This window comes from Stegostoma tigrinum, chromosome 12, assembly GCF_030684315.1.
Source record: "Stegostoma tigrinum isolate sSteTig4 chromosome 12, sSteTig4.hap1, whole genome shotgun sequence".
NCBI classification, from domain to species: Eukaryota; Metazoa; Chordata; class Chondrichthyes; order Orectolobiformes; family Stegostomatidae; genus Stegostoma; species Stegostoma tigrinum.
In genome coordinates this window covers 59,991,075-60,004,680 of record NC_081365.1, presented here as the reverse complement: position 1 = coordinate 60,004,680, position 13,606 = coordinate 59,991,075, and the positions used below count along the sequence as shown (strand labels likewise).

At 36.7% G+C, this 13,606-nt stretch overlaps 1 protein-coding gene across 5 annotated transcripts in view; it reads right to left on the bottom strand.

Annotated features, from left to right (window-relative positions):
• Window positions 1-13,606, bottom strand: part of LOC125456959 (rho guanine nucleotide exchange factor TIAM1-like) — a 278,224-nt gene that overhangs the window by 117,227 nt on the left and 147,391 nt on the right. For 2 of the 5 annotated variants that reach the window (XM_059650354.1, XM_048540606.2), the window contains 3 exons: window positions 12,613-12,780; window positions 5,900-6,001; window positions 3,516-3,594 (listed from right to left, as the gene is read on the bottom strand). In XM_059650354.1, coding sequence (XP_059506337.1) covers window positions 3,516-3,594; window positions 5,900-6,001; window positions 12,613-12,780 — 349 coding nt within the window. Of the gene's footprint in view, window positions 1-3,515; window positions 3,595-5,798; window positions 5,837-5,899; window positions 6,002-8,558; window positions 8,614-12,612; window positions 12,781-13,606 lie in introns of those variants that run through there. The other 3 variants (XM_048540608.2, XM_048540607.2, XM_048540614.1) reach the window with 3 other exon arrangements.

The following is a 13,606-nucleotide window of genomic DNA, read 5'->3' as shown; positions in this document are numbered from 1 at the left end:
CAACCTCAACACTATTTGCAGATGTGTTAGCAGCAAGATCTGCAGAAAGGCACCACATCCTAAAATAAGTTCGTTCGAATGACGGAATTCAACAGCTATTTTTGACCTGGGTGTTGCCACCAGTAGATTCGGATTTCAATTACAAGATCCAGCTTCAATACCAACAAAGATGATGGCTTTGCAAGAAAGTGTGTACATTGTTGGAGAAAGGAATCTTTCATAAGGTGCACCACAATTTAGGAAAATTGATTAACAAGCTAAGCAATATTTTCTACCTTAATATAACTTTAATTTAGTTCAGAAGAAACAAGGATGAAGAGGAAGAGAAACGAGCTAAATATCACATTAAGCAGCTTGGAGAATAATTGTTGCAAAGGTCAGAGCAATAGCACTTCCAGAAGAATTCATAAAATAAAAGGATGCCTGAAAGGTTATGATGTAGCCAGACTGGATATGACAGATGAAATAGTAATCACCTTTCAATGCCAAGACAGTCACTATGGTCAAGTACTAAAACACCCTTTCCAAATGTAGAATGGTACTCAAATTTTGGTTGGATTAAAGCTACATCAGATTGAAGATTCATTGAAAATAAATTCTTGGAACACAAGAAGAACTCAGATTTCAAGGTAGCATGAGCAATGGATGATAACAAGTGCATAAAATCAGGAATAAAACTAGATGGACCAGACACCGTTTGAGTCTAGTCTGCTTTTGCAACTAAATTCACCATGAGACTGCAAGCAAATGGGCACATGCATGTACACAGTCATGCAAACAATCACTTCCAGCAGAGACAGTTGGAAAGCAAGCAAGAATGAAACCCTGATAATAAAATGTGAGGCTGGATGAACACAGCAGGCCAAGCAGCATCTCAGGAGCACAAGATGCTGCTTGGCCTGCTGTGTTCATCCAGCCTCACATTTTATTATCTTGGAATCTCCAGCATCTCCAGTTCCCATTATCCCCAAGAATGAAACCCTGATTGATTATGGCTGACATTGTACCTCAACCTCATTACCCAACATATTCTCTGTAACTTTTGATTTTGAGACACTAAAAATCAGTATGTAATTTTGGTCCCCTTGTTGAAGGAAAATGTAAATGTTTTTAGATCAGTCCAGAAGCAGTTAGTTAGATTGATATCCGAAATATACCGATACAGAAAATGATCAAAAAAGCTACTGGAATGCTGGTCTTTATATCTGAAGAATGAGAGTACAAGGAGATGCAAGTTATACTGCAGCTAGATAGTGTGCAATATTTTGCACCCTTCAGTTTCTTTGGCATAATTGCAGTTTCCAGAGATTTTCATAACTCTTACACAAGTTAGTGGGTGCACAAAATCTTCCCCAATTTCTGGCTGCAAATCATCTGGGTCTGTTGAGCTTTCTACTTATAAGATTGTGTCCTTTTGAATACTTATTTTTAGCAGCTGCAGTACAGTTTCTGCAATGGTCTCCTAGATTGGATAAGTGAATGACTGAGTGTTCTACTCCTGACTGTTATACATAACTTGTAAGCAGATACTGGGGTGGTAGGGGATTGGAGTTGGTTCTTACATCTTCATCATCATTATAACAGACTCTTATAAGAATCATAATCCACTCATTAACAACTGAGGACTCGTGTCAAAATTGGGAGAACTACCCCACAAATTAGACAAGCAAGTGACTGACAGTGATCCTACAAAGTCATATCTTTTAGCCAATGTCTCAGAATCCTTGGCCACCACCCAAGATCGTCCTGAGCACCAGGAGGCCAAAAACCATCAGAGGTGGACACTGTGATGCCGGGATGGATAGGATTAGTCCAGAGAATTGTCAATATTGACTCCAGATCGTGTCAAGTCTCATGGCATTAAGTCAAGCATGAACAAGGGAACTTCTTGCTGATTAGCACCTATTGCTCTCCTGCAGCTGATTCATCACACTGAAATAACAAGGTGTAGAGCTGGATGAACACAGCATGCCAAGCAGCATCATAGATGCAGGAGATCTGACGTTTCGGGCCTAGATCCTTCTTCAGAAATGCTAGGCCCAAAACGTCAGCTCTCCTGCTTCTATGATGATGCTTGGCCTGCTGTGTTCATCCAGCTCTACACTTTGTTATCTCAGATTCTCCAGCATCTGCAGTTCCTACTATCTCGTCACATTGAACACTGGTTTTAAAAACACACTGAGGGTAGAAACAGTACAGAATAAACTCTGCTGAAGGACTTCATCACCTATCATAAACAAAAGCTCTGAAGCACCACAGTTGACCGAGTTGGCCAAGTCCTGAAAGATATATTTCCAGATCTTCAGTAGATAACAAGAGAACAAACATGAAGGAAAACATATTTGCACTCATCCGCACTTTTCTGGTTTAGAAGCTTTTCTCCATGATTGTATTGATAGGAGTCACCATTGTACAGTTTCTGTGTCGATAAGGTCTTGTTATTATAAGAAGACTTCCTACTGAGTTGCAGATTCCGAATAATTCCAGCAGCTCTAAACTGGATAACAATGAAAGTATGGTTGGTCATTAGAAGATGTCTAATACTCCACCATAATTTGTAACCTCAAAGTTATCCCTCAATTTGTCATTACCATCAAATCAGGGATTCGATCCTGATTTAATGGAGAATATAGGCATATTGGAAGAAACACCAAACATGCTTAAAAATGAATTATCACTCTGGTAAAACAATGACATAACACTACGCTACATGCAGGAGGAACAGCAGCATGCGAGAGGAAGTTAAGTGATTCTGCAATCAAAGGATCAGATCAAAGTTCTCAAGTGCAGCCACACACAGTCTTGAAGATCAACAGACAGATAACAAGTAATCAGAGAAAGAGATTCCACAATATCCCCATCCTTGATAATGGAGAAATCTAGTGTTAGCATGCAAAAAAATGACTGTAATTTTCAGTCAGAGATGCCAAAGTGGATGATCTATTTCAGCCTGAGATTCCATGATCACAGATGCTAATCTTCACAAATTCAATTCATTCCACATGGTATCAAGGAATGGCTAAGCAGAATAGATACAAATGTCATATAAATATCCCAGATGTATATCTGAATTCTCCAGAAATATTCACAATTTCAAAGCATTCCATTATAGCTAGTTAATTTGAAGTCTATGTTTACTTTCTAAAAAAATCAGTCAGGCATTTTAAAGGAAAGGTGCCATGCATGTTACATAAACTCAATATACAGTTAATTTAAATTTAGCAACTTCAAATGTTATCGGCTTATAGGCGAGCCTCTGTTTATATCATTACCTTATCCCCAAAGTCAAATAAAATTAATCGATTTCAGACTGGCTTCAAGACTGGCCTTTATTTTTACAATATGAACAAGCTGCACAAAAGTTATGAAAATTACTAATGTTATTTTTACAGAGGATGTCAGGAATGTGCAACTGACAAAACAAACCGGCAATTATCACACAAATAGAAATGTGTGAAGAAATCTGTACTGTATATACAATATGTACTTGATTAGAATTTAGCACAGATCCTTACCATAACTAACAGATGCATCTGACTTGTCAAACTGAACACGATGAATAATTTTAGGGCAAATTTCAATTTCTTGGTACAACTGAAAAAACAAAATAGCTTCTGTTAATTTCAGAACGGGCTGGGTGACAGTGAAAGATTTGCAACTTGGAAATAACTCACAATTAAAGAATATATTTATCTATATGCATTTGTTAACAAATATACATTTGCAGTGTTTAGTTCATCCAGTAAACTTGGTGGTCCATATTTGCTGATGGATAATACGCACTATTATATTTACATTTCTCATAATAGCACCATCAAGACAATGATATTTGTATTTATTGTTTTAACCATTCTCATCTTTACTGTTGCTTAGAGATTTACTCATATAATGCGCATAATAAATAATAGTTATTGTTAGCCATCTCAAAGTATTGAAAATAAGTATAAAGGTAACACTGAGAATAAATGCCTTAATAGTTCTGGATGTGAGTTTGCTCGCTGAGCTAGAAGGTTCATTTTCAGACGTTTCGTCACCATACTAGGTAACATCATCAGTGAGCCTCCGACAAAGCGCTGGTGTTATGTCCCGCTTTCTATTTATCTGGTTAGGTTTCCTTGGGTTGGTGATGTCATTTCCTGTTCTTTTTCTCAGGGGATGGTAGATTGGCTCCAAATCAATGTGTTTGTTGATGGAGTTCCGGTTGGAATGCCATGCTTCTAGGAATTCTCGTGCGTGTCTCTGTTTGACTTGTCCTAGGATGGATGTGTTGTCCCAATCAAAGTGGTGTCCTTCCTTATCGGTATGTAAGCATACGAGTGATAGTGGGTCATGTCGTTTTGTGGCTAGTTGATGATAGTGTCACTATCACTCGTATCCTTACATACAGATGAGGAAGGACACCATTTTGATTGGGACAACACATCTATCCTAGGACAAGCCAAACAGAAACACGCACGAGAATTCCTAGAAGCATGGCATTCCAACCGGAACTCCATCAACAAACACATTGATTTGGAGCCAATCTACCATCCCCTGAGAAAAAGAACAGGAAATGACATCACCAACCCAAGGAAACCTAACCAGATAAATAGAAAGCGGGACATAACACCAGCGCTTTGTCGGAGGCTCACTGATGATGTTACCTAGTATGGTGGCAAAACGTCTAAAAACGAACCTTCCAGCTCAGCGAGCAAACTCACATCCAGAACCTCAACCTGAGCTACAAATCTTCTCAAAACCCGCTAGCCTTAATAGTTTTCTAACATCATAGCCCTTACATTCTAGAAAAATTCCAATAGAATCCATACAGAAAAATAAGTCTTCTGATACAGGTTATGTCATACATACTTACAGGATATTGGGTGACATCATATAATATGTGCTTCTATGTGCTGATGATTAAAATTTGTTTACTTTTTTATGTTTGAGGAAAATAATTGACTTTATTCTCTATTTTTTGGCACCATTCAGCGTTTGACACAACACACATTTATATCTCTCATTAACACTTCAGCATACTTCACAAAGTTCAAAGGAGGCAGGGAACTCGCTCTAGTTACAGTGCGGTGAGAGTGTCCAGAATTAAACCAACAGCCAGAAATGCTGCTTCCACTGCAAGACTGTTAATGCTATGGCCCTGAGCAGAAAAATAGCCTGCATGTGTCCCCTATAAAGCTGCTGGAGTGGGTGAGTATGTGGTGATTAGGTGGCAGACAGGAGGTAACATTTTAGCAAATTTTGCACTTAACATTAAGTCATCATCATGATGCATTCTCCATGGTAACACCTCTCCCAATCATAGTCGACTCGGCAACCAATATTTACTCTCTTGTCAGAGTAAAAATATTGTTTTTGCTTTAAACTGGTATTTCTTGTGAATTGTCCAGGTGAGTGCAAGACAAAGAGCTTTAAAATAAATGTCTTCTTTCTGCAACACCCAATTCTTTACTGTCAAAAGTATTGATAGCAAATTAAAATATGCCAGCAGGAAAATATAGGATAAAAACAAGAGACTTAAAAATATAAATGCTTTGCAGCAATGCAACAGAGTGGTATACCCCATAGTTAATCTGTATGTTTGCATGTTGTCTTTGAGATTTTTTTAAACACATTTTCTTTTTGCTTGTTTACTCATCATATATCAATTAATTGATTGCTGTCTTAACAACTTTAAAACAAGACAAAAAGTGAGAAGACAGTGAGTGCAATGTTTGATTATGTTATGTTGAAAAGGCTATTGCTTGTTGCAAACTGACTTTCTTGAGGGTAATGAACAAAAGAAGTTAAACTTTTCTTACTATTGCATTTGTATGCCATATTGTCAAGAGATTTCCCACTGTCCTCGGCAGTCAAAAGTAACCATTATTGAGTTGGATGAACCCAGATTTGTGCTGCCTACCAGTTCATGAATATCCTCTTGCTTTGGTACATAATATTGAACCTGGTTGTCCACTGTAAACTTCAAACGCACATAGTGACCACTTGGCTCCAAGTATTGAACCTACAAAACATAAAGACTAGGAATGGTTGGATGTATATAAAAAAACCCTACGTTGTTCTAGTTAACAGAAATATAATGACTGATATCTAATTTTAAAATCAACTTAATGTCAAATAGCACAGGAAGAGATTTGAAATTACTGAGCTCCACAATGGGTTCTGTGCAATATGGGTGATTGAATGCTTTGCAGATTTGGTGAGAGAAAGGAGAAACTGCTTTAAATTTCCTTTATTAAATTAACATTATGAACACATAGAAATGCTTGAACAGAAGCACAAATAGATCTGATCTTGTACATAGTTACAGTACAGGTGGCAGCCATTTATTCTGTTTTGCCTGTGCTAACCAAGAAAAACAGCTATCCGGCCTTAGTGCACTGTTCAGCTCTTGGTTCACAGTCTCATCAGCCATGTCTTCACTGAAATAGTTTGTGAAAGCAATGCTTCTATCACTATTTCAGGCAGTGAATTCCTAATACCTGACATCCTCCAGGTTAAAAAAAAGTCTCATCTCCTCATTATTCCTTTGATTAATTAATTTAAATGTGCACAGCTATGGTTACAGACCTTTCTGTTGCACGAAATACATCTTTCCCATTCATTTTATCTAGACCTTCAATTTTATTCTCTTCAAGTATACTTCCCTGTGTCTCCTCTATACCAAAGAGAACAAGTTCAGAATTTTCAATCTTTCTTCACATCTAAAAGTTTCCAGTTCTAGGAATATTCCTGTAATTTGTTATATCCTCTCTATATATAACTATGATTCAGTTCAATATTTTTGATTTGTTCTGAAAATACTTTGATATTAGAATATTACCAAAAAATATACAAATATATGGGTGATTAAGATTTCATTGTCATTCTTCATAGTCATGAAAATTAAGGAGAACAGATGTGCTCCTGATAGCTTGGCTTTTTTTAAAAACTTAACTTGGAGGTATATGAGAATGATAAAAACATTTTGTCCCAAGTCTTCGAAGACTGTCCAGCAAAGCAGAAATAAATGTAACATTTGAACAACAATTTAGTTCAAAGCATGCTAGTTCCTATAATGATATATCATGAAGAGCTCAGTTGAAACTACATTATTAGTGCTCTGGGCAATAATAACTAACTGCTACAAAAGGGAATTACAATGCATGATGCAAACACATTAAATTCTTGGAAGTCTGAAAACCAGTAACTGCTTTAAACAAAAGTTTACAAATCATTTCTATGAATAATAGTCAGCTAAATAATTTTTGTTACTCATCTCGCCAAGAGATGTGGATAAAGTGTGACTAAAATTTGAGGTGCAGACATATTTAGGTGATCATTTGTGAAATTAATGAAGAGCTCAGTTCCTTTATTTGATTTTAATATTCAAATGTAAAGACAAAAATGAGGAAACAAAATAATGTTCAGCACATCCATAAGGACTACCACCCCGACTTTGTTCAAGCTCAGGCATTCTGTTGTCGTTCCTAGCATAGATAGCGAATTTGATTTCCTGAAGTGACTATTGAATCTGTTTCAAACTAGAAAGCAAAACACAAGTCCATAAAAAATGTGCTATAATACTGAAAAAAAAATCAATGCAGTAAACCAATCTTGGAGCATATATTTGTTTTTTTTTAAATCTTCCAACAACAAACCATGTAACTGAATATCTATAACCATTGCTTAATTCTATATTCATTTTACAGCGCTCAGCAGACATTGCCAAATGATGCCAAAAGCTGACAATGTTGAACAGGTAAAGCAATCTTATCAGTATGAATTTGCTTTATTACTATACACTGCATATTATCCAAGTGGGCCATTATTTAGACTTTTGTTTGATAGAGCTTTCTCCGGACTATTATCGCAAGGCTTTGAAACCTCATTAGACAAAACTTTTCAGGGTCTTTTTTCAGCCACATAAAATAAAGAGGTCATTAACAGATCATTATAAAGGCATCTCTGTATTCTAAAAACAGTTTCAGTCTGAAACTTCTCTATCTCTACCTCATGTCTTAGTGACAAGAGAACACTTTTAATGTAAATAACATGATTCCTGACTCAAAAAGAAAAACAATGTTAGAAAATAATCGAAGCACACTATTACATACTTCATAATTAATAATTGATAATTTATGTATACATACTTTAGAGAAGAAGAATTACATTTCCAAAGTGACTTACTGAGCAAATGCCATAAATAGTTAAAAGGTTAAATAATCAACCAATTGCACTAATATGCAAAACATTTGTAAAAAATGTTTTAGTGCATCTACTGGAACTAACTATTCAGCATCCCAAATTTCATTGCAGGCTTTTAAAATTACTTGTCAAGTTAATTAAAGAAGACTGTATATTTATGTGCTTAGTTCCGTGTGACACCAATTATCCATTCAAATAATAAAATTTGGGAACCACTATCATACGTGAGTGTTCCTGTCCCACAAGCACTATACATCTTAACACTGAACTTTAAAATACAATTGCCTAACTCTTAAAAGTCTGTAATGAAATGGTTGATTGCTTTACATCTGAATCATACTACTATACCAGAGCTCTTCAGGTTCTTAACTCACATTGTGATTTGAAGTGAGAAGATGCAGATCAAACAAAAAGGTATATGTGCATGAGCTGATGCAGGAGACAGGAAAGAAAACACAGGTAACAAGAAGTTATAATGTGGAAGACGGCATCAGAACAATCCATAACACACTATATTCATTTTTACATATTTCATGAATAAAGTCATAAATGACAAAACATACATACACAAATTGATGTGTGGTTGATGGTGATTCAGACCATGTCAGGCATATTTCAACTTGATTAAAATTGTTTTTACACTGAGGATAGCATTGTTTGCTGATATTTACAGAAAATGCATACAGAACTCTCATACATCTCACTGACTGATTAAAGATGTGTTTATGGCATTCTGACCCACAAACTACCCTTTTTCAGCATCAACTTTACTATAGGCATTGCAATACAGCTCTTCAATAAAATGTATTCTAGAAAGAGGGGCTTGTGTCCTAGATTCATAGTCATGCAGCACGAAAACAGACCCTTTGGTCTAACTCGTCCATGCTGACCAAATTTCGCACCAACTGGTCGCCACTCGACTGCATTTTATATGTATCCCTTTAAATCTTTCCTATTCATGCACCTAACCCAATGTCTTTTAGAAGTTCTAACTGTACCTGCATCTACCACTTCCTCTGGCAGTTTATTCCACATACAGTGTGAAAAAGTTGCCCCTCAGGTCCCCTTTAAATGTCTCTCTTCTCACCTTTAAATATGGCCTTTAATTGTGTATCTCCCCCACCCCACAGCCACTGTAGGAAAAAGACGCTTGCTATTGACATTTCTCATGCCACTCAGGATTTTATAAATCAATGTCAAGGCCCACGGAACAATTCCATGGGGCACATCAGTGGTTATACCAGTCAGATTATATTCCTCTGGATTTTGGAGACAAGGTCAATCAATTTTCCAAACATGACACAAGGTTATCTCCAATATCAATGTACTCTCAGTTACACTGATGACCTCTTGCACAGAATCTGGTCAAATGCTGCCTGGAAATCCATTTTGATAACATTCATGGATAATTCTTTGTTCATCCAGTCTGCGACTGCCCCAAAATAAACCAACTGGATTAGTTAGAATCGACCTATTCCTCATAAATTGATGTTGACTTCACAGCTAATATTTTTCCAAATGCTCTTTCTGGATTTATGGATAGATCTCTGAAAGATGAAAATAATAACTGTGTGGATGTCTTAAAGAAAATTAAATACAGGATGCCTTTTACATTTTTTTCAAATTACACAACAACCAGGAAATTTGACAGGTTTCCCTGGAGGAAATGCATGTTAATTATGGTGGAAATCACAGGGTGTAAGTGGAGTGGGATGGGGGTGTTGTCAGTGAATCTAACATTGCAGCAGGACTGAGTTCTTCTTTGGTGGTCTCCAATCATAGCAAAGGTTAAGCTCGTCAAGCCCTGAACTGGGCATGGAAGGAGAAGGCACATTCCCCTGACAGATAAGTGATACCGTAAAAGTCACTGTATCTCGGATCAAGTCATTGTGGCCTTCCAGAGATTCCATGCTTTTGAAGGAGAGATGCTGTTACAACAGCCAGAGGCATTCCCTGAAGGCAGCACTTAGTCCACTAATGCTTGAATTTGGAAGTAGTGGGTTTGCCCGAAAAATCTCTTGGGCGTTCTACACTGATGATCCCACTGGACCCATTAATCAGGAACTTTGGCTGACTGCCCCAGAATTGTCTTTGTACTTGCGCTGATCTTTTTGCAGCTGGTCATAGCCTACGCCACTGTAAGCTAAGGGTCAATATGCAGTTTAATAGGAAGAATTAAGCAAACTTCACCATCTGGGATGGTATCAAGTGTTGTTGCTGCTGTACCTTTCCAGCAATGGTGAATACCCCTGCCTTGAATCTAGTCCAGGTTTGCAGACCGTGAGATGTTAGCTGATCAGGCTACTCAACCTCCGCCCTGCTCTTGCAGCTATGTTTTTGGAAGTGGTTAGTCAGTTAATCTTCAATTCAATGGTAACCCTCAATTCATTCCCCAGCAATATTTGTGATTGGGAACTCTGCAATTTCAATGTAATTTCATTTACTTTCAAACTTCATTACATATTCAGACAAGTTTGCATCGTGACCCCTGATTTCAGCACAAGAACTTGCAAGTTAAATAAAATTCAAAGTTTAACAATCTTGTTAATACATTGTCCCATGTTCAACACTTAGAGACAGCACAATTTGCTTGATCAAATTCCGGTCACTGAACTCAACATTCATGCCATTCAACACTAACTCTATGGCTGCATTAATGCATGGTTTATAGCTAGGCCTTGTGGCCTCAACCACGAACAAGGACAAGAACAGTAATATCAAAGGAACAGCGGAGATTGCGAGAGGACATCACGGAGATGTGTAAAATTATGATGGGTACATACAGTAAGAGATTATTCTCCTTGGTGGACGGATCAATGACCAGAACCCTAGATGTAATCCAAAGAGCTGAAGGTTTAGGGGAGATGTGAGGAAAAACCTTTATTAGCCAGAGAATGGTGGGAATCTGGAACTCATTGCCTATAAGGGTTACGGAGGCAGAAATGCTGATAATATTCAGGAGGTAATCAAACAATGCCAAAGGATACAAGGTTGTGGGCCAAATGCTGGAAAATGGGATTAGAATAGTTCGGTGGTTGTTTTTGGAAGGCATGAATATGATGGCCCAAAGGGCCGTTTTTTTAAGCTATAGATCACTATGCCTTTATGACTACAGAGGTTCAAGGAGGCTGACAACTATCTTCTCTTTGGCAACCAAGGACAGTCAATGAATACAGTCTTATCCACATTGTCAATATCTCTAGAACAGATTATTTGAAAGAAAATGCCTTCAGATCACCAACGGTGACACTTCCTGAAGGGATACAACCATCAGCAAGGGCTACTTGGCAAGAAGGCCTATTATACCTGTGCAATAAACCTTCCTCGTGAACTACCTCAAACAGAAATGCAGAAATAAAAACTCGACTATCCTCAACAGAGAAAAACAATACAAATGGATTGTGAATTATTACACAAAGGATTACCCTTAGTTGAAGTTGTAAAAATGTTAAAAAAATATATAAATGTAATTTTTTAAAATTAAACGATTACAAGTGCTTTAAAATTTCCATCATCTGGACAATAGCAAAAGCTACAATTAGCATAAAAACTGGGGGAATTAATTAGAGGAAATGGAAACTATGCTCTTTGAGACTTCATTCTATAGATGAAAAGTCCTTCCTGATGTTAGATTTTTAGCGCAGTCAGAATTTTAAATATTCAGAAACATGAAATATTGTGGGAAAGAAAACCTTTAAGAAATAACGATACATTTTTCTAAATGCATTCTATCTTTCATTGCGGCACATGCAAAGATAAACTTAATGACGGTACTAGTTACTTCCAGACATGACAGCAAGAATTCTTTTCTTATACAGAGAATTGACAGGGGTTGTTGTTATGCTATTTATTTTAGCACACAATGCAATCATACCATATAGATAAATATTCTTTTGCTTAGACTGATAATGTTCAAAATTAGACATGATAAAATAACTTGGATTACGTTTTGAACCACAGTGTATGCTTGTACACATTTTACTGTATTTTCATGTATACATGTAACAGTAAATTACCATCATTTAAATTATGATACTATACAGAGTAAGAATATAAATGATTGGCAAATCATATCTAGATTGAAATTTAGATATCGTTAAGCTAATCATTGAGTGCTGTGAAGGAAAACAAAGCTTTTAAAGGTGATAACACAAAAGAAAACTTCACAACATTGAAAAAAGTAGTAATTTGAGTAACAGAGGAAGAAAATCAAAATTAAAGAACTAACGTAAGTGGAAGATTTGTTAAGCAAAAATTATGAATTATCAAGCTTTTGAAATTGAAATTTTGAAAATTCCACCTTGGAATCAATCTTTTAAAGTTCTGAGATCTCTGAGCCAACACTAGATTTCAAACTAGCTTCATCTGCAATCAACTCCACTAATAGCTACTTGTTGAAAGTGTACAGAGAATTAATCTTCGACATACCTTACAGGCTTCTTGAAGAATGTCCTGTGCTGAGTTTCCTGGATGTACAACAACCAAAATGGGTCGATCATCTGGTAAACAGACCCATGAAGGCATGAGGAAATCAGTAACCCAGTTGTCACTTTCACGTGTGTTTGGATGAATACTCATGGTAAGGCTCTTTTCTCTCTGTAGGAAAGGCCAGTAATAACCTACACTCAAATTCTTTCTTTATAACAGTTAAGTCAATACAAAAAGGTTTTGAGTACATGAATACAGATGAATACCTGAATTCGCAATTTTTATGCAATACGTTACAGGCAAATACATAGCTACTTCAAAATAGTGCCACAATGCTAAAATGGAAACCCAACATTACCACCCATTAAAAAATCATATTTATAAAAAAAAGGAACTAATAACACGTTTTTAAAATAATAATCCTGATGATGTTGTAAGATTTTTTTTGATCCAGGAGGATGCTTAAAACTGTGTACAGAAGATTTTCTAGGTAGAGTTGCTGAACCCAAAAATTATAGGCTTGCAAACAGAAAATTTATAGGTACTATCCAAAAGCTCAAGCTGCTTCAATTACATTTTAATTCACTAGGAGATTTTTTTTATAATGGAACAGTCATTATGTCCCAAAATTTGATAATTTCTACAACAACATTATGTTTGCACATTCCCGAGCTTTGGCCAGACCCCTCGGCACCATGGAGTAATCATGCCTTGGAAAGGGGATGTGAACACCTAAGATGACCGGGCCTAACCTCAAACGGCATTGTGACCTGTCCTGTGGCCCCAGTGACTGAAGTAGGAGAACATTCCCTGAGTCGAAAACAACCTGCCAGACGCATGCAAATCCTGGCTGTCTTCAGCTCCAAAGCACATGCTTGAAGACTGAAATATTTTTCAGTAAAAAACAAGATAGATGTTGCTGTGACATTACTGTTAAGCAAATACTGATTTTTGTCTAATATATAAAATTCTTTCATGGGATATGGGCATCACT